Here is a 20,868-nt window from a genome sequence, read left to right as displayed (position 1 = left end):
TATTGTCCCATACGTGACCTTTTTTTTAAGTAGACCCATAATTTTCTGAAAAAGCTTAATTCTTTTCCGGTGATTTCGGAACGGCCCGAAATGGTACGGGACCAACTTAAGCTTTTGTCCGAAAGAATCCGTCTGTCATCCAGATGAGAATCCGTTAATGTCCCGCGTGCAGCGAGAGCGGCGGGGCGAGGAAGGGATGGTCGAAACTAGTGACCCATTACTAATGTCATCCTGCTCCAATTTAAAAAGGACGCTTTACTTTTTAGGAGCTAACGATCGTCTTTCGATTGTCGCTGTTCCCCACGTGTGTGTTTTTTGTTGATGTTGTTGTTGGAATAAAATCGGTAACTCATTAACCTTTTAACCGGCACGCTAATCGCTCGCGTATTTTCGATTCTTGGGGTTTTTTTTGACAAACGGAAAATGAGGAATGAGAACCATTAACAATTCGTGTACCAGTTGGTCCTTTCAAAGGACCCCCTCCCCAGTCGCGGCGTTCGAACCCAAATGATTTCTATTACTAGGGTGGAATGTAAAGTAGAGGAGAGGGAGGCTTGGAGTCAATCGATGTAGGAACCGCCTTTATTTTTTGGAAATGGGAACGATTAAGTACCCAACGAATATTTATATTTCGCGTTTCAACACTCCCATCTCCTCGAAATGGTATTCTAAGTATCGGCATTTTGGGGATTTGTTTCTTTGAACCCGACTGTAGCGTCAACGCGATTAGGGGAGGCCTATGGTAAGACTGTCAGGTGAGACTCGTAGTAGGGCTCTAGTTAAAAGAGAGTGGCACTCACACTTTTTCTTTTCCCATCTTTCCATCCACTCGTCGTCAACCGCCGCCGCGTCCACTAATTTTCTCCAGCATCCTATCCTCATTCTCCACTCGCTCTCTACGGGGTCTTCTTCGGTCGCGTTTTTGTCCCCTGGTCGCCCCCCCCCCCTTCGTGTCCTCCTTAACTTTGGAGTAGGCCCTCTTGGCGTTTCTGCGGGTGCCGTCCCACCCGAGATCCACTCTCTCCTCCTTCCGCGCTTTAGATACGTACACTTCTCGCGAGTAACTTTCGCGGCGTATCCCGCCGAGTCTGGCGGCGGCTGAGAGCCCGGTGGCGCGGCCGACCAGAGAGAGAGAGAGAGAGACGGTGGGAGGACATCCCCGGGATGGCAGACGCCGCCTTCTTCTCGGAATGTCGACTCCTCCTCGCAGCCGAGGATGGATCGATGGCGCTGGCCGCTCTTCCAATCAGCGGCGTCCCCATAAAGAGTCTGACAAATTGATCGAGCGTTTTCTGTCCCTCGACTCCACCTTCTCCGCGCTTCCATTCCCGAGTCTATATACTTTCGCCGAAGAGGAATCTGGGATGGAGTTTTTTATTATTATTATTATTATATTCACCCCTCGCTCGGGGTACATCTCGGGCGGCCACTGGGATCGTCCGCCCCTTATTCTGGCGGCGCGCTTACGAGAACTACCGCGAAAGGAAAATGGGTACCGTAGGCGAGAGACTGGCTTTTAGCCGAACGGGGAGGGTTGGCAGCGCGAGGAGGGGGCAGGGGGGCTTGGAGTAAGCTCTTCAGTGAAGTCCGAACTTCTGGAGAAGTCTCGGCAACTTCGGGGGTATCTTCTTCCCTCCTCTCTCTCTCTCAACATCTTCTTTCGAAAACGCGTTCACCCACTTTTGGCGAACGAGATTTTCGCTACCCCCCCCCCTTCGGAGTTAGTACTTGTCCCGGTTTCGTTGACTTTACTCCATCAGCGTCCGTCGAAGGAACTGTCGAGTGACGGAGGTCCGAACTCTAGAGGTTGTTCCATCAGGGGGCGACTCGGTTTCGAAGACTGTCCGGTGTTCGCCGCGCTGAAGACTGGAGAGTTTCCCATAGTTGTTAGCGAAGAGGGAGGCTCTCGATTTTCCAAGTGAGATGCCCCCTTTCTGGGCGCCCCCCGCGCCGGCCCCCCTCCCGCCCTCCGTCTCTTCTCGCTGGCTCTCGTTGCGGGTGTCTTCGTCGTAGTATCCGAGGGGGGGGGGGGATCACGGTTTGTTTTGTAAAACGGGCGAAAGAGAGGAGCACTTTCGCGGACTTGACTGGACGAGAGGGGACTGGACTGGAGAGAGAGAGGTAGAAGGGGAGAGGGAGGGCGCTCTCGTGAACCGATGGTACTTCAGAGGGACTCCACTTCAGAGAGCCTTGATGCTGCGGACTCCAGAGAAGTCAGCTCTGTCGATGGCGGAACAATGGGACGACGTGCTCCAGATATAATCGCTGCCGCTAGAACGCCAGCGACCCGCGCTTATACGCCGCCACTGGCCTGGCCCGGGGCCCTCTTAACCCGTTGTTGTTAGCTCGCGTCCGGAGAGAGAACAGTTTCCCCAAAACGAAGCGCTCTTATCTCATTCGCACTCTCTTTCCAGCAATCCACGCCACCCACGTTAAGCGGGCCTCCCGTCGGATTTAATTCGCGACCGTCTCCCCCCAATTTCTAATCGCCAGTGTCCATCCGAAGCGCGCTGTGTTTCCGTTCCACTCTCTTCTTTTCGGGTGGTCGTCATCGTGGTTTCTTGTTGTTGTTGTCGCGTTCAACGGGTTGTCCCGTGTGTGGTGTTTCCGTTTCGTAATCGTCGCCGTCGTACAGTCGCGAAAATTGCGAACTTAACGATCAAGAAGAGTAAACTGCAATCGACTAACAAGATGTTAGTCAGGACTATTAAAGTCGGCGCCACGCCGACTAGCCTGGTGGTCGGCGGTGGCGGGACGAAGCCGAGTAGTTTCAGAGTGCAAGACATCCTGGATTTACCTCGAGTTAAACCTCTTTGCAGCGCTTTGCGGAACCCGGGAGTCTCACCAGTTGGCCTGACCATTCCGACGTCTTCGTCTCTCAACACACTGGGCATCGATGCCACCAACCTTCAAGAGAATATGGTCGTGCCGTACCACTCGTTGTACTACGGACCTGATCCGTACGCCAGGTTTCAAGGCGAAACGACAATTTCACCGTATCCAGGATTCTGTAAGTTGTTTCTCTTATTTTTTCCAGACAGGGTCTTTCTTCCCAAGTGCTATTACATTCGCGGAATGATGGTTTGTCTCGCATCCCGCGATCGCCTAAAGTCTTAAAACTATGTGCCCAATGTGCGAGTAAATAGAGGTCCTGTTCCAAGTATAACTGGAGCTTAAGCGCTGGATTTTAGTTCTGTAGGGCATAATATATTATTAAGTAAGTGCTATGATAGACTTTAGGAAGAATCTAGTCTAATGAATATGAAAAGGTGCGTGAACTAATTTGAGGTGTACGGTATACATATTTCAAAACGCGAGCGGTGTTAGAAATCGCGTAGACAATTTCTTATCGATATTACAATAGTCGAGTCTTTGGCTCAAGCAGTTAATATACTTAACGTTGTTCAATTTTAGGGTGAAAACAAACCACTAATTTTTTTAAACTAAAACACGATGATATTTAACTAAATATAAACTATATTTTAATTAATGGATACCATGATATTTAACTAAATATAAATTATATTTTAATTAATGGATACCATGATATTTAACTAAATATAAATTATATTTTAATTAATGGATACCATGATATTTAACTAAATATAAACTATATTTTAATTAATGGATAAAATGATATTTAACTAAATATAAACTATATTTTAATTAATGGATACCATGATATTTAACTAAATATAAACTATATTTTAATTAATGGATACCATGATATTTAACTAAATATAAACTATATTTTAATTAATGGATACCATGATATTTAACTAAATATGAACTATATTTTAATTAATGGATACCATGATATTTAACTAAATATGAACTATATTTTAATTAATGTACGATGATATTTAACTAAATATGAACTATATTTGAATTAATGTACGATGATATTTAACTAAATATAAACTCTATTTGAATTAATGTACGATGACATCAATTCCCGCTTAATTAAAATCGTAATTTAATCGTCGATTAACGTAATGAACGGACAATTATTGAAAGGTAATTATCTACAGCATCTTTAAATGGAAAATGTCTATTATGTTGTAAATGAATAGGGTTGTGTCATTAGAGAAGCGTATACGTTTAATATAATAGACCTATTTTGAAAATCACTTCCACGCAATGTCCGACCGAAAAATAGACGTTTACAAAATCCTCAAAAACGTTTTTCCTTTAAACGGAAGAGTGTGAGAGAGGCGGAGGAGCTCGTTGAAAAAGCGATTCGCGACCAGTCAACTTCTAGCGGCCCTTTATATTAGGATAGCGCGTTATTTAAACTTTTTTTTGAGTCTCGTTTTTATTCGTCGGCCGCCCGAAGCGTCCATCTTCACTCGAGCGGAGAGCGATTAAGGTAAATGCTGGCGGTTAGGGCTTGACATTAAAAGAGTGCCAGGGCTATCGCCAGAAGGGCCCTCTCCTCGAATAGACAGAATCCCCGCCCTGAAAAAAAACACCGAGGCGATCAGCGCTGCCTTCGCGCCTTCAAATATTGAAAAACGCGCGAGATGAAGAGCGCATTGTATCTCGGAAACTGTTTCTCTCTGTCTATTCTTTTTAAAAGAGAGGATGAGGATGAGGATGAGGAGGAGGATGGGGATGAGGAAGATGAGGGAAGGCACGCGCGCTCTTCTTTCTCTCTCCAAAAGGCAGAAAACGAGATAAGTCCGAGAGGAAACTGGCCTTCCAACGGGCACAAGCCTCTTTTTTAGACCGTCGCGGGATACTTTTCCATTTTGGCCGACGGCGTCAAACGTCGAGAAGAACCGGGGAAATAGGACCCTTATCGGTACTCTCTCTCTCTCTCTCTCTCTCTCTCTGGCGCTCGAATACGGGCTTAAGCCTTGTCCTCCTACAAAGAAGCGCCGGTAGCCGCCTCTCCCCATTTTGACAAAACCCCCGAAAATCTATCCGGTGGGTGTTTCGTATAAAAGACGAGCGAGCAGCCATCCCACCTTCTCGAATTCGGAGCCGGCTCGACGTAAGGGTAAGGTTTGCGTCGTTTTAGCCCCAACCTCGAACGTCGTCCGCTAACAAAGAGAGGAACCGTTTTCCATTGACTTTAGGCGTCCGCTGAAGAAGAACTCAACCCTATTGATTTTGCAATGTACTTTACTCGAGTCGGGCCGGTAATAAGGGGAGGCAGCGCGGTGAGCGTCTCCAAAACGCTTTTTAAAGTTAAACGGGTGGCCCGGAAATAACGATAATGTTTTAACGCTTTTACGCTCTTCTGACAGCTTGCTCGCGTATATCCCTCCGCGCTTTTTATAGCTGAAAAGAGTCCCGCCATCTTTCCGAGCTCCCCCCCCTCGAAACCGCCGCTTTTAAATAGCTTTCCTTATTAAAAAGGAATGGGGGATGCCACGCCGAGGCTTAGCGCCCAAAACACTCAATTAACTCCCGTCTCTTATCGTCGCCGGGTTTTGGGTTTGGCCCCCCCCCTCCACCCTCTGGCGTTGCCGCGACGATTAGCTGGCAATCTGGAGTAGTCGAGCTTTCTCTATATTCGCGTCTCTCTCCCGTGTTTTAATAGTATCGTGGAGGACGAATTTAGTGAAAAGAGATACTTTCGGCCGAAGAGAGGGAGCTCAAAGTAGGGTGCTAATGTCTCCGCGATTTATAATAACGTATACGCGGAGGGAGAGTGTGGTATCTCTTTCCGAGCAGCCCCCTTTTCCCTCCTTCGGACCGTATTTAAGGCTAGAAAATCAGGGGGTGGGCTGTTTAAATTTCGAGGTTTTCTACGCTCGAACGGCCGCGATCGACACCCTCGTCGACGACACGCGACCGCCAAACCAAGAGAGAGAGAGAAATGTTTTTGATAAGTGTGTCCACAAAAGAACTTGCCACGATGATGTTTTGGCGGACTCGACTTTCGCGGTTCGGCTGTTTGCGGAGATAGTAACGACATCTCTCGGTCGCCGTCGCTAGCTGGCGTCTCTTTCTTTTATTATTTATTATGGAAGCGCAATGAAGCGTAACCGGGAGATGTCAAGTCGCTCATCCGCCGTTATAGGCGATACACGATAGAATTGACGTCCCTAGCTAGGATAGGAACCAAACTTATCCGCGATAAGAATCTCCCTTCGCGACTTCAAACTTGTCCCGTTTAAGCGACGATAAGAGCTATAGGATCTGATAGGATGATGATGACTCGAAAGTTTGGTTCTCTCGGACGGCTCTCTGGTATTACTTTTACGAAAGTTTCCGTTTAAAAATACTACCGCCGCGGGCGTTTTTGACAGGAGTGGGTGTCAAGTAGGCCCTGTGTTTTTTTTGGCCGCCTTCGTCGGGTTTTGGAGAGGCATTTAGCATTTAGAAGAGAGGCAATGTCCTTTAATATCGAGTTTTGGATGGGTTGGATGGGGCCGAGGCTTAGCGGCGAGAGTTACCGAGAGAGAGCGAAAGGGGCGGGAAAAGCTTTCCCTTTTTCCGGGACCACTCCGCGCTATCTCGTTGGTATATCTCTCGATTTTTCCGGCACTCCGGAGTTGGATGGTCGTCGGACAGGACCCGAATTGAAACATATATCTCCCTCACCACGACGGGTTTTGTTATTTGTTTGTTTCCGCCGTTAATAATTAGTTGGCCTACCTCAATATAGCTTGTCACGCAATTTCGTCATTGACGCGTTCTCCGGTAATTAAGAAGCGCCTCTCAATTTTCGCGTTTACAAGGCCTCTTATTGAATAGTACCCTCTTTATTCTCAATTTGCAAAACTTTGGTTTTTTACTTAATAACGTTTCTAAGGTTGTTATCCGAAAACCGCCTTTTGATTGGGAGGTTTATCAAAATAGTGATTAAGGAAGTTTATCGAAAAAGACTGCACAACATCTCGGGGAGGCTTATCAAAATAGTTAGACGTATCGGGGTATAGAGGAATATCAAAATTTAGTTCGACCAACATAACGTAACGTTCAACGTATCGGGGGAGATATCAGAATAGTTCGACGTATCGGGTGGGGGGGAGGGATATTTAAATAGTTCGACGCTACTGGGGAGGTGACAGGTTTATTAAAATAGTTGGACGTATCAGGGGCGGTGGTTTATTAAAATAGTTTGACGCATCGGGTGGGGGATATCAAAATAGTTCGACTTATCGGGGGGATGAATATCAAAATGGTCCGACGTATCGGGGGGATATCAAAATGTTCAACGTATCGGGGGAGATATCAGAATAGATCGACGTTACGGGGTTTGGGGTAGAAATATCTAAATAGTTCGACGTATCGGGGTGGAGAGGAATATCAAAATTTAGTTCGACCAACATAACTTAAGGTTCAACGTATCGGGGGAGATATCAAAATAGTTCGCCGTATCGGTGGGATGAATATCAAAATAGTTCGACGTATCGGGGGATGAATATCATAATAGTTCGACGTATCGGTGGGATGAATATCAAAATAGTTCGACGTATCGGGGGATGAATATCAAAATAGTTCGACGCATCGGTGGGATGAATATCAAAATAGTTCGACGCATCGGTGGGATGAATATCAAAATAGTTCGACGTATCGGGGGATGAATATCATAATAGTTCGACGTATCGGTGGGATGAATATCAAAATAGTTCGACGTATCGGGGGATGAATATCAAAATAGTTCGACGCATCGGTGGGATGAATATCAAAATAGTTCGACGTATCGGGGGATGAATATCAAAATAGTTCGACGTATCGGGGGGATGTCAAAATAGTTCGACGTATCGGGGGGATGTCAAAATAGTTTGACGTATCGGGGGATGAATATCAAAACAGTTCGACATATGGAGGGGGGCGAATATCGAAATAGTTCGAAGTATCGGAGGGGAGGTTTATCCAAATAGTTCGACGTATCGGAGGGATATCAGTACAGGTCGACGTATCTGAGAAGGAGGTTTATTAAATTAGTTGGACGTATCGGGGGGCATATCCTAACAGTTCCACGGTGCGAAGTGTAAAGCTTTTTATATTTTTAAACAGTATGATATCCGAATTTTATAGCTTGCAAGTATTTCGAAAATAAAGGAAATTTTGTTTTCATCATATTGTTACAAAATACTAACTAATAGCTGGATAATGTAATTTTTTACGCGCGTTGTTCCGATAATCGACAAACCATCTTTCGGACGGTGTGCCAGTAAATTTCCTTCTAAGTACGGGATAATGAAAATATATTTTAAAGGAATATTTATTTTCAGCTCAATTGACCCAAATGGGTTTGATGGAAAATCTGATGAATCCGTCGCTGTTCAGTGGCGAGCAGCCCCTGATTACCCCGGAGAACATTTCGCACCTGTCCCACATGCCGCCGCCTTCGAGCTCGCACCACGCGGGACCCTCGACTTCGTTGCACACTCATCGCGATCGGAAGCCGATTTTGGCCTCGTCGCCTCAGCCCTCGTCGCCCGGATTACCCACCGACACGACGGACGTTCTCTCGACGTTCGGCGACACCAGCGGAGACAGTTCCGTGAAGATCCACCCAGGAGGCGCCCTGTCGCCGGGGGAACGCAACCACTCGCGGCAGGTCGGTTTGCACGCGGGTTTGCTGCACGGCGTGCACGCCGTTTCCACGGACGACGGCTCCATGAACAGTAGTGACGGCAGCGAGCTCTCCGCCTCGCTACGGCACTCGCCTTCGGGATCCGACAGTCGGACGGCGGCCGGGATTTCGGTCGGCCTCGAAGACTCGAAAGCGATGGACGGTAGCGGCGGCTCTATGGCGGGAGGCGCGGACGGCGGCGCCGGATCCGATCAGCCTCCCAAGAAGCGCAAGAGGCGCGTTCTCTTCTCCAAAGCGCAGACGTACGAATTGGAGAGAAGGTTCCGGCAGCAGCGCTACTTATCGGCGCCCGAACGCGAGCATTTGGCCAGTATTATTCAACTGACGCCCACGCAGGTCAAAATATGGTTTCAGAACCATCGCTACAAGACGAAACGGGCGCGCCAGGAGAAAGGGCTGGACATGAACCCCTTGCCTTCGCCTCGCCGAGTGGCCGTGCCCGTCCTGGTGCGGGACGGCAAACCTTGCCAACCGTCGGTCAACGGCGGGGGCTCGAGCGGGGGAAACGCCAACCAGGGGCACATGGTCAAGGACGGCTCCGTCCCCGCCTCGTTGCAATCGTTGAGCGCCTCCGACATGGCGGCCTGCATGCCCACCTTCAACATGATGTCGGGATACAACCCGCTCATTCATCAAACCAGGTGGTGGTGAAACCGGAAACAATCTTCTCACGGGACTCGATCAAAACGCGCGCTTTTCTCACTCCCAATTGGAAACGAATTTTTCTTTAAAGTCATCGCGCTAATTCCGCGTTACGTCTTTACTTATCACTGTACGCATTTTTCCATGGCGCATACGCTACTCAAATTATTCCGAATTTTTCTATATCCGAATTTCAACAAACCAAAGCAATGGCCCAATACGATTAGGCCTTACCGAAACTAAAACCTACTTAAGAGTCAACTTAGAATTAACATAAATATAACGAAGCATTTATTCTAAGGGAAACATATAGCATTTATTATATACATATAGGACTATTTACAAATCGAACAACTTTTATTTCTTTATACTTGAATTTACGCTCGTAAATTGGTTTAGCTTTTTTCTCTTCACGACCCCCTAAAAGTCAAGTGCCTTACGACAGTCGTAGACAATATCTTCATGTATTTATTCCCCAATGTTTTGAAAACTACAAATCCCCAAATAGCATTTTTATTTTCATTTTGAATAGAGAGCTTTTGTTCGTTCGTGCCATTGGACGGTCGCTTTACCTTGGATATTTTTGTTCGGTAAAAACCATGACAATTTGTAATTTTGGAACCTTCAAATTACAAAACTAAGGACTCTTTGTACTTAACAACGAACAAAACAAAATCACAAACACGCAAAAACTTTAAATTGAGACTTTTTAAATTTTTGTTACGATAGACAATTAAATTTAAATTATATAATCTAGTCTTTTAATATTAATTTTAAGATTTATTTTAATTTTTTTGTATTATTATTACAAAATGAAACTTGTGTAAATAATTTATTTAATTAAAAAAAAATTAATTTTAAATTCAATTTACCGTTCTGTATAAATTAATTTCTTTTAATGTGTAAATAACCGAGAATATGTAAAAAAAAATTGCGAATAATTTAAGTTTCGATATGGGAAACGTTTGAAAAACCTTAATTAAATGAATTAATTAAAAAAACTTTAAAAACTGGCACAATTAAAATTAAAAAAATCCTTTTAGAATGATAACGAAAAAAAGCACCCAAAAAGAGCCATTGTTTATATTATAAAGAAAGTGAAAACAACACCGTAAAGTGTTCAATAAAGGAGTAAAACTTTAAAGTTATGTTATTGTATATTTATTCATGTCGTAAGTAACTAAGTAGCCGTAAGTATGGCACAAACAAATCGAAATAGGAAACTGGTCACTCTATTAACAACATACTACCAGATTAGTTTGATGGTGATAAATACGAGCTGAAAAGTGATTAGGTATAAAATATTAGAAATTTTACTATCGTCAATTAAATCCAAAACGAGTTTTTTTCCTAGTAGAAGAAGTTTATAATATTTATCTTACGGCTAGAACTAAAAGTTATTTTCACGCCGATAAGGCTAGGGCAAAAACTGAGCGAAGTCCCGTGAACGTCGACGCAAATAAATATATTAGGCCTAACTGGGATTTTGGCTTCGAAGCTCGTCGTCGTGCTGGCGTTTTGGCCTAGTGAAAACAAGCCTTAGATTGTGTCAGTCTTGCTTCCGAAATGCCTTTTGTAAAATCAGCGTAAGCTTGTGCAGGTATACGTATTTCAAGCGAATACTAATTGGTGTATTGTAAGATAAGCACTTCTCTCTACAATAGATATTATATACTTCTGGTTATAGCCAATTTTCTAGTTCCGATCACAAAAATTCTTTATTCCGTTAAGGTAAGTGTTATTTTCAATTTTTCACTCATCTTTGTCTCAGACGGGACTATTAATGTATAGTTAGATGTTGATAGTAAAATGTCCTTGGTGGAACAAAATTAGCATTGAGAGAATAATACATGACAAGCGTGGTATGTCTATTATCAGAAGTATATTATATCAGTTCCATTAAGAGAAATTTTCATGTCCCTGCCATGCTAATTGAAGAAATACCTCCCTCTGCTTTTTAAAAATACGTTTTGGAAGAAAATTATTGCACTTACTTTTAAATATGAAAAATGTTTTAAATATAAGTAAATATCCCAATGGAGTGTAATTTATGCATTTAACATCCTCAGGCGGAGTGATACAGGGTCGTCATACGGTGTACACATCGCATATTGAAAAATTCCCGGAGCCGGTGAAGACCTAGCGGTCCGACATTCATACAAATCCCTCTAGACCAAAATGATTTGAAATCAATTTGGCCAAAAATCAGTTCAGAAATCTCGAAATCAGCCTAAAAAACTTGAAATCAAAACGAAAATAGTGCTCTGAAATCTCAAAATCAGTTTCTGATTTCTGTAATAACTTAGAGATTCAAAATCAAAAAAAGATTCGGGTCGATTGAGAATCAAATCAAACACTATGCAGTCCATAGGTGGTTTCTTTTAACTAAACACGCTAGGCGCATGTTTGATGATGTTTCCTAATTTGCTTAGGTGGACACTTCTCTCCTAAGGTATACATTCTAAACTTTTGTTATTTTATTACCTACGAAATGTCCGAAGACTTTCTATTTGTATAAAAAGTAGAATTTGCAGCATTTGGCAACAATTGAATCGAGCATTTCCTCTGAGTATATTTGAAAAGACCCGCTTGTAATATGTAAATTGTGGAGAGCAGGGGGGGGGGGGTGGGGTGGAAAACGATTTGATCCTATTACAAATCCCACGTATTTGATTTGTTTGGGGGCGGGGGGGAGACGAGTTCATCGAGTGATCGCGGCTTATGGCTCTCCTGGTGACCCTGTCGACGGTTGAAATTCATGAAGCCGTTCTCACAATTGGCATCGCGTTTTTCGGAACAGGCCCCGCTCTGTCCTCCCGCCAGCGCATTTGAATACCAAATTAGAAGATTATAATCTATTAACAAGGGTGTTTAGTGTCCCTTTAGAAGTTACATTTGGGAGCTAGTACTACGTTTAATCTGGTTGGGTTTTTTTCCAAACGCCGTTAGATATGTTCTCACGCAGAGAGTTCTGCAGGCGGGTTGAAAATTCTGAATTGACGGTAATACTACGAAATAAATTTTAGGTCTTTTATATCGTAAATAAAATTGCACTAAAAAGGACGATTTAAGAATTGAACAATGTCAGGCCTATTTACCCGCATCGTAAGTAATCTAATTTGCGTAAGTTTAACACCGGATGATTGCGGTTAGTGGCGGTGGCGTAGCTAGCATGGGTGACACCCGGGGCGGATATCATAGCGTGGGGTTATACCCGGGATGGATATCATGGTGTACTATACTTACTAGTCTCTAGTTTGGGTAAGTTTTTATATTTTTTTACGGGTCGCCCCCAACGCCCATCCCCCTAGCTACGCCACTGGTTAGTGGTAGTCTGTACTGTGGCATAGCCAAAATTTTTGTTTGGGTGGGCTGACCATAAAAAAGTAAAAAAGTAAAATGTTAGTACTTACAAAACATACGAATAATAAATTCTACTAGCAGTAGGACAAAATAGAAGTTTCTCCACTGTAGTATAGTTTATAGTGGACAGTAAAAAACAAGATGAGCAGAGACAGTATAAAATGGCGTTTACAAGCAAATTTAATTCTTTTGATAAATGTTTATATATCTTTTGAAGTTCGATCGCTGTCGCATTCTAGTTTTTTGCAGGTTATTCTACGGAAACTACTCTACAAGACAGCCTTGCCAAGTATTGCTACAACTTGCGATATTTTGGAAAATCGCCTTTTGAAAAAGCCTTATTTTGGTTAAAATTGTACCTTTGAGTTCTTATTAGCTTCTGTTCAAAAAAATTTATTGAAATTTTAAATTTACGTTCAACTTAAGTCTATACATTCAATGAAAAAAGTAATTTACCGAAATTCCAAGAAGGGAACGTTCGGCCCTCTGGTGGCAGTTACAAGAATATAAGTTATATATTCGTATAGAGCTAATGAATCTGATCAAAAATTTAATATATTTTATTCATATTTAATTTTGTCCCAAAAAAGTCGATTTCGAAACACTGTGCTACGCCACCGAGTTTATTTCGGCAAAGGAAACTAATGACTCCCAATCTTGTCTCTTTGTTGGCAAAATATTACTGCAAGGTTAGTTTGATAGCGATCAATTTTAGCTAAAATTCGGTTTGGTCTCGAATTTGAAACTAACTACCTTCAGAAACATTGCGAGTATTTATGATACTCGATTTTATGTTCCGGGTCAAAAAGTCAATGTTATTTAGCCAAAATAATCGCTATTTTTACTTTTAGCCTTTCAAGTTTCGCCTGATCCGTCGAAAAGTCCATCAGTTCCAAGGACACAATATAGACAATAGCGAAACACACTTATCTTTAAAATAATTACTGCCAGAACTATCATACTTATGGAAATTACCATAAGTAACATAATCACAATAAGTATGTCAATTAGGCAAAATTATCATAGAACTAATTTTCAGAGCTATTGCGTAAACTAGGTTTAGTTCTCAGAATAGAGCCACCTAGTGTCTAAATGTGCCTAAGGCGAAATATAGGACAATAATAAGCTATTCAGTTCGAGTGTGGAGACAATGTCAATGTCGAAAAAAGGTTCGATCAGGAAATTAGCAATAAAACAATAGGAAGTGTCATACTTATTGTTATTATGTTACTTAAAATGCATTTTAGGTCTAATCACTCGTCAAATTAAATTTTAAATCGGTCAGTAGAGTTCTGGTTAGTATTATAAGAATATTTAAATGCCCGCTTTTCCCGCCTATAGGCCAGGGGTACTGTAACCCCTCCCCTCGCCACCCCCCGCCCCGGAATTTAAGGCGGTATTAAACTGTTTTTTACGAAAAAAATCCTTGGCTACACCACAGCTATTAGGCTTTCTCATCGTAACTTATTTCCGAGGGGCAGTTCACTCCCATGATTAAATCTGCACTCTTGGTTGATTAAATCTGATTAAATTTGATGTCTGTAGCTTTGGCTGTATTGAATTTAATCCGATTAAATTTGATGTCTGTAGCTTTGGCTGTATTGAATTTAATCCGATTAAATTTAATGTCTGTAGCTTTGGCTATATTAAATTTAATCCAATTAAATTTTTAACCTTGATTACTTCTGCACTCTACGAAGGAGTGAACTACCCCTCGCTTATTTCCAACATTTCAACTTCGTTCGTAAGTTCTCCTTCAACAGAGACCATTCCGCTCCGGATCGATCGACGGAGAGACCTTAATAGGAAACCTTGCGCCATCTGGCGACGTATCACGAAACATCGCATAAATAATTTAAGATAACATGGAAATTAATCACAATTATACAAAAATATAAGTGTTGCTTAACATTTCAATAAAATTCATTTAATGAAACCCATTTAAAGACGTACAATAGGAGGTAGTTGAATCTGCGATGCCGAGCGAGGTCAGGGGGGCATTAAGATGAAAACTACTGGCAGTTATTGTTACAAAAACGATTAATTTAGCGTAATACGTCAACGGAATGCACCGATTGATACCAGATTTCAAGGGTCTTTGAAACTACGTTGCAAATGTCAAAGCTTTCTGCGTAAAACTAAGATAGATCTCTCTGTACCCAGATTTGAAGCTTAAACGTTGTAAAACCCACTCTGCCAATTATATTATTCATACTAAGACTTTAACATTTTAGAGATTAAGTGAAATTTCATGCACGTTTTCAAGTCTTGTAAGTATCAAAGTATTGGAAATCATCTTTCGAATATTTTAATTTTAAAACCAAATTCTAGTAGATTTAATTAAATTTCAATTTGAAATCATTTTATACCTTGGCTATACACGATTGTTTATAATAAAAGGCTGGTTAAGCCACCCCTTTAAAATTTGGAGGAACAACTTGTAGCAGTATGGTTTGTACTCAATAAAGCTACTTCTATACTTCTACAAGTTTCCCCTAGACGTTTCTGTGGGGTTTGCCCCTAGTATGACTAATAATAATCAGCTAGGCTAATACCCAAGGCACCACCTTGGCTAACCTTTATGTCAGTCAGAATAGAGTTGTTAATTTTGGGGAAAAATTAATTGCGGAAAAATTTCCCAAAAATTTTCCAAAAACTTTTACAAATTGTCAAAAAGTTTCCGCCAATCGGAAAAATAAAAAATTTAAACATATTACTTTTTAAGGGTTTTTATTCTAGACTAGTCTATAGGTTTAGTTTTAGTCTTGGATTCGACAAAATGAGGCGAAAATACCGCGAAATTGAAATTTGCGAACAATATTAAGCTACCCCTGTAGCACATGAAGTCGTTTTAGGGTCGGGGTACGGTTGAAAAGTCGCTTTATAGTCGACGACCTAATGCCCAGTGCACATAATCACGTCCGAACGTTTATCGACACTAAAACCGTTTATCCATTTTTGGGACTATTTATGGTCGGACCATTATCCAACTTAAAATAGACCTTACATTTAATTATTGGATTCGACATTAACTTTATGAAACAGACCATATGTATTTAGGAAAAGCGGATATTTTAATTATTTTCTGACTGTTTTATGATTTTCTGAGATAATTTTTTATTCACTTTTATTTTTTCTTCAAACTTATTTGTATTCGAAAAACTAGATCAGTTTTGGGTCGGAAATAAGCATTAATCTAAAGTCGGTCCGACGTCGTTTCGCAGTCGGTTCTTAGGTCTATTAAAAGGCGGTAAAGAGTCGACGTTTTGTAGTCGGCCGACGGTCGGCCGTCCCTTTGACCGATAGGACATTTCAACCCTAAATCCAAAGGTCGGCCGACCGTCGGCCGACTTTAGTGTTTAGTACCTTTTGCCGACGTCGGTCCGACTCTAATTTGCTACAGGGGTAATCAGCGCCGTAGCTAGGGCTGGGCGGCTGGGGCGGCCGCCCCGGGTGCCGTGCGCGCGATATGGTATAGGGGCACCAAAATTAGTCCATATTATTATATTAGGGGGCGCCAAAATTGCAGCTCGCCCCTGGCGCCATTTTCTCCTGCTACGGCCCTGGGGGTAATCATGGTATGAAAACCTTTTTTTTTCTTTTTTAGGAAAAATACGGGAATTATCCCGGAAAAAAGGCCTCGGTAATTTTCCGAATCGACTTACATGCAACTTTATGTCAGAATATAAACATTTTATTCTAAGAAGGCCGTAACTTTGTACATATAAATCGCTGATTAGATCAAAGCGTTGATTTCGTTTATCACTGGTGCAATAAAAACCTACTAGGAAAATAATAAGAATAATAATAATCATCGTAACAAAAAATGATTAAATTTAATGCAAGGTGTCTGATTTTGGTCTGACTCTAACATTGTCGTTTTCTCAAAAAATATAATAGAGTTTTGATTTTTTAGATAATTGTAAGAAAATTTAATATTTTTCAAAAATGTCATGAAAAATCACAAGTTGGTCATAGGAGGCGATAACTTTTTCAGGCACTGTAAGAAACATTTTAAGCATAACCAGAGTGGTTATACAACTCTGGCACAACACAAATGTATCAATTATTATTATTTATTCAATCAAAAGCAAAAGAAAAACAAATAGGCTTACCAACCAAAATACAGGTGGGTTCATTTGTTTTAGACCTACTAGATTCTAGCACGGTTTGTCTCATTTTGGTCAACGTTCAGATTTTTAGTATTTAAAGCGACAACTTCCTTTTCTAAAATCATTCTCCGTAGTTATTAAAGGCGAATTAAGATGCATCTTTCTTCTCACGATCAGCGCGCATTAATGGTTCAATTGTTTTACGGCGAAGTGAATTTGAACGCTAAAAGAGTAAAACAGTATTTAGTATTCGCTATCCAAAGAGAACGCCAAGACGTAAAACCGTTCTCGGATCTGTTCGAGGTGTCCAGGGCTGGCTAATTTTAGTGCCCCCTTTCAGTGGTGAGCTAGGGGCTCCCGAAATTTATAATTGACAAATGGATGGAAGATACAATTTCAATTTAGTGACGTTGATAAATACTTGCTTTACATGGTATCGAAAAATGTGGACGAATTTACTGAAATTACTCCGAAAAAAAATTTGTGAAAAGTAAATGAATTTTTGTACTTTTATTTTTTTCGAAACCTTTTAGTGTCCCTTAATTGTAGGCTTGGTGCCCTATAGGCCCAGGACTAGTCGGCCTATTGCGTAATCCGGCCCTGGAGGGGTCAATCGCATGGTACCGTGGAGTAGGTCATCAAAACATGGAAATGAAAGATGCTGTCCTAGTCTACTTGGTTACCCTCCACGCAGTATCAGTGATGACTTGGGTTTGACAAGGGACTACGTCTGGAGAACACTGCGTAACCACAACTTCCATCCATTTCGAGCGACTTTTCACAAAGCACTTCACGATGGCGATAAGGAACGTCCTTATGACTTTTGTAACTAGCTGAGCATCATGTGTGAAGAAAACCAGGATTTTCTTAATTTACTCTTGGTGTTCGATGAATGTTCGTTTTCCAGAGATGGCCCTTCAAACACCAGAATAAACGCATGTGGGATGATGTTAATACTAACTGGGAATTCACTCACCATCATCAAGTCCTATTTCGACTTAACACGTAGGTGGTTTTGGTCTGCGATCGACTGATCGGCCACTTTATTTTGGCCACATCGTCTGAACTACTTTAGAAGGAATTATCAATTGCGTTGGACGACATTCCTCTGGCCGACTACCGCCGGCTGTGGTTTCACTAACACCGCCTCCCTCTCGCTAAGCCACTGGCTGTTGTAGCTCATTTAACGCTGCATTCCTTCAGCGTGATCACCAGACCTAGCACCGCCTATTACCAAAAGTAAATAGGGGGAGAAAGTCTATCACTGCCTTCAGATTTTACCTTCCACCATGCTTGACAACCTTTTTAAAGAGCTAGTGATCACGTGATATTTCTAACCAATAAGAATAGCACATTACGCGCGAAGTAGTGCATTTGTGGTATTCCGGTCCGCGCTCAAGATGAAAATTTTGAATTTTATTCCCTGGCAACCATGTCACCGCCTCTCGATTTCTAATAGTCTCTCTGTCAAATGCTGACCATTATTTCCTTCGATAACGGTTGATTTTAATTAATAATTACTATATCAATTGTAAAATAAACGAAAAAAGCTCGTAGCTTTAGCTATTATTTCAGTTAAACTTGCAAATTGTTAGGCCTTAACATCGTAGATTTACCAATTAGTCCCGATCTCTGCTCTTAGATGGCGCCACGCTCTCCACGATTTGAGTGAGCGTTATTCTAGTTACGGTTTATTTCTTTTCAAAAGTCGTGTTATTATTTTTTAAATGTCGCATTTTAGTTTCTATAATATATCTACTTTATTTTAGGAACTAAATTAACCAAATTATCGAAAGCAAAAGTTTAATATTCACGTATTTTATAGATAACTATTTTTCATCGTGGCGGAGTATAACCGATACCTTTGTGTCCCTGTAAAGAGGCGAGGGGGAAGTCATTTCCGAAGCCCAAAGATTTTACCCCTCAAATAAGACGTCGTGCGGTTGAACCCAAGTGCCAGACTTTCTCCCCCTATTTACTTTTGCTATTACGAACCTCGAACAAGTGCGCCAGATAATTATTGATGCTTTCCAACTTATCACTCCCGATAAGATACGGCGTTCATTTCGAAACAGGATTCATCGTCCAGAAACATGCATTGCAGCAAATGGAGGAATAATTGAACCCCATCTGCGTGTAATTTGTTGGTTTTTTGGTTTTGATGAAATAAAAAGATAAATCTTTGGTACATTTGTGTTATGCTTAAAATGTGTTTTCTTACAGTGCCGCCAAAGCTATCGCCTCCTATGACCAACTTGTTATTTTTCATGACTTCGTATCTTTATGACAAATTAGTCTTTTTCAACCGAACCAACTTTATTTGTACGTTATCAAATATGCTCTACAACCGGTCAAAAAATTTATTTTTGAAAAACAAAAAAATATTTTATAATGTTCTGAAAATTAGGAATTATAATGTTCCTTAAGTCATACGTTTACCCTGAAAATTATAAAACTCTTCCTATTATAGGTTTTGGGGAAAATTCGATGTCAGAGCAAAATCTAACACCCTGAATAATCGCTCATTTGTTGCTCAATTTCTGATTAAACATCACAGAGGTTTGTTAAAACGTTTTGTCATGATCGGATTACGTTATTTAACGTTACATATTTTATATTCCATATTTATGTAAATTTAAATGCAATCACTTGTACACTAATGATTTTTCCCTTTCTCAAACGTGCCATATAATTCGAAATATGAACATTATTTTTATTTTTGGGATGACTAAAAAAGAATATTATTATCAATCAATTGAGCTGCCAGCGTTAGCGTTTCCCGAGTATTAAAAAAGACAACACTCTAAAAGCTTTCGATTCAGGCTGTCTAAATGGTCCCGTAATAAGAGACGAAACGCTTTTATCTCGTGCCAGAAACCTTTTATCCACAGTTACCGTGTCTATTATTATTATTGTCGTAGACTTATGTTATTGTTATATACTCGGCCGTAAGTTGTTGGCTGACAACTGCCGCGAGTGACAAAAAAATCTGTCTGTTAAAAACAATGGGGAGATCGTCGCGTGTTTCCAAAATGCACTTAAAAATCTCTTTAACGACGGCCCTCCATTAGGTCCCTGGCGACGAAGACAGACGGTGGGCGTTTACGCGAAACGTTGACAATAATATTCGCCCACCATTCTTCACCTTAAGTTAGTATCAACTATTTTGTGATAAAGTACGCGAATAAGTAGAAACGTTCATAATGAAAAAGGATAAAAAAGCTAAACCCTAAACAAATTTGAAGAAAATTAAAAACTTACAAATATATCTCGTACCAAATAGATCTTCGAGTGAAAAACTAAATGAAATAAAATAAAATGAAATAAAATTGCTAGAAATTCCAGCGATAGACTAGTTTCGTCCTATTTGGGACTCATCAGTACCGTGCAGGAAATTGGGCTTGCGACTACTACAACAAAAAGATTAACTAACATTTAGTATTGTTAAAAACATTTTTGGTTGCCATGGCAAAACGGTTGCCTATGGAGACATTTCCCTTTAGGGTGTTTGAACCAAATCGGTGCGTTACACCTCGGGTCGTCTCCTTGTAAGCCTAAACATTGAAAATTTCAAAAAAACGAATGGGGGGGGGGGGGGGGGAACCGAGATTCGTGTCTTGATGTTTGCTCGAAGCCCTTTTGGTACGAGCTATTTGTAAGTTATTAAATTTCTTCAAATTTGTTTAGGTTTTTAGCTTTTTTATCCTTTTTCATTATGGACTTTTCTACTTCCTTTTAACTCGACTATTTTGTACTTCAGTGATTTAATTTCAAATCCCAAATTTACACTCCGACAAACCTGCACTCCGGTGTACAGTATGATAATACACTTAAAAAAAATTGTTCTTTTTTGAACAAATCGCCGTTCAAAAGGTTGTCCCTGTAACAGAACGCCATTTTGTTCTAATATGAACAAAAAATATTCGTTCGATAAAGAACAATGGTTGATGGTTCAATATTGAACTTAGATGTTCTATATTGAACAAACCTTCTTTGTTCAAATTAGAACGTTTTGTCGTTCGCCGTGGATCATTTTCTCGTTCGCCGCGGAACGCTTTGCCGTTCGCCGTGGATCATTTTCTCGTTCGACTTGGAATGCTTTATCGTTATTGCTTTCTAAATTTTAGCTCATGTCTCCTGCCGGCAGTTCATCATGCTAAATTAATAAAAATAACCTAACCTAACCCATTG

The 20,868-nt window shown here is 41.2% G+C and overlaps 1 protein-coding gene across 6 annotated transcripts in view; it reads left to right on the top strand.

Moving 5' to 3' along the window:
* LOC149942605 (uncharacterized) overlaps window positions 1–10,328 on the top strand; it is a 36,511-nt gene extending 26,183 nt beyond the window's left edge. For 5 of the 6 annotated variants that reach the window (XM_090177277.1, XM_090177274.1, XM_090177275.1 and 2 more), the window contains 2 exons: window positions 2,820–3,010; window positions 8,196–10,326. In XM_090177277.1, the coding sequence (XP_090033403.1) occupies window positions 2,920–3,010; window positions 8,196–9,211 (1,107 nt within the window). In that variant the 5' untranslated portion in view covers window positions 2,820–2,919 and the 3' untranslated portion in view covers window positions 9,212–10,326. Of the gene's footprint in view, window positions 1–2,819; window positions 3,011–8,195 lie in introns of all 6 variants that reach the window. The other variant, XM_090177273.1, reaches the window with a different exon arrangement.
* The last annotated feature ends 10,540 nt before the right edge of the window (window positions 10,329–20,868 follow it).

Source organism: Leiobunum rupestre, chromosome 6 (assembly GCF_980474605.1).
Source record: "Leiobunum rupestre chromosome 6, qqLeiRupe1.1.hap1, whole genome shotgun sequence".
NCBI classification, from domain to species: domain Eukaryota; kingdom Metazoa; phylum Arthropoda; class Arachnida; order Opiliones; family Sclerosomatidae; genus Leiobunum; species Leiobunum rupestre.
The sequence above is the reverse complement of the archived record's forward strand: the minus strand, read 5'-3'. Positions and strand labels throughout refer to the sequence as shown.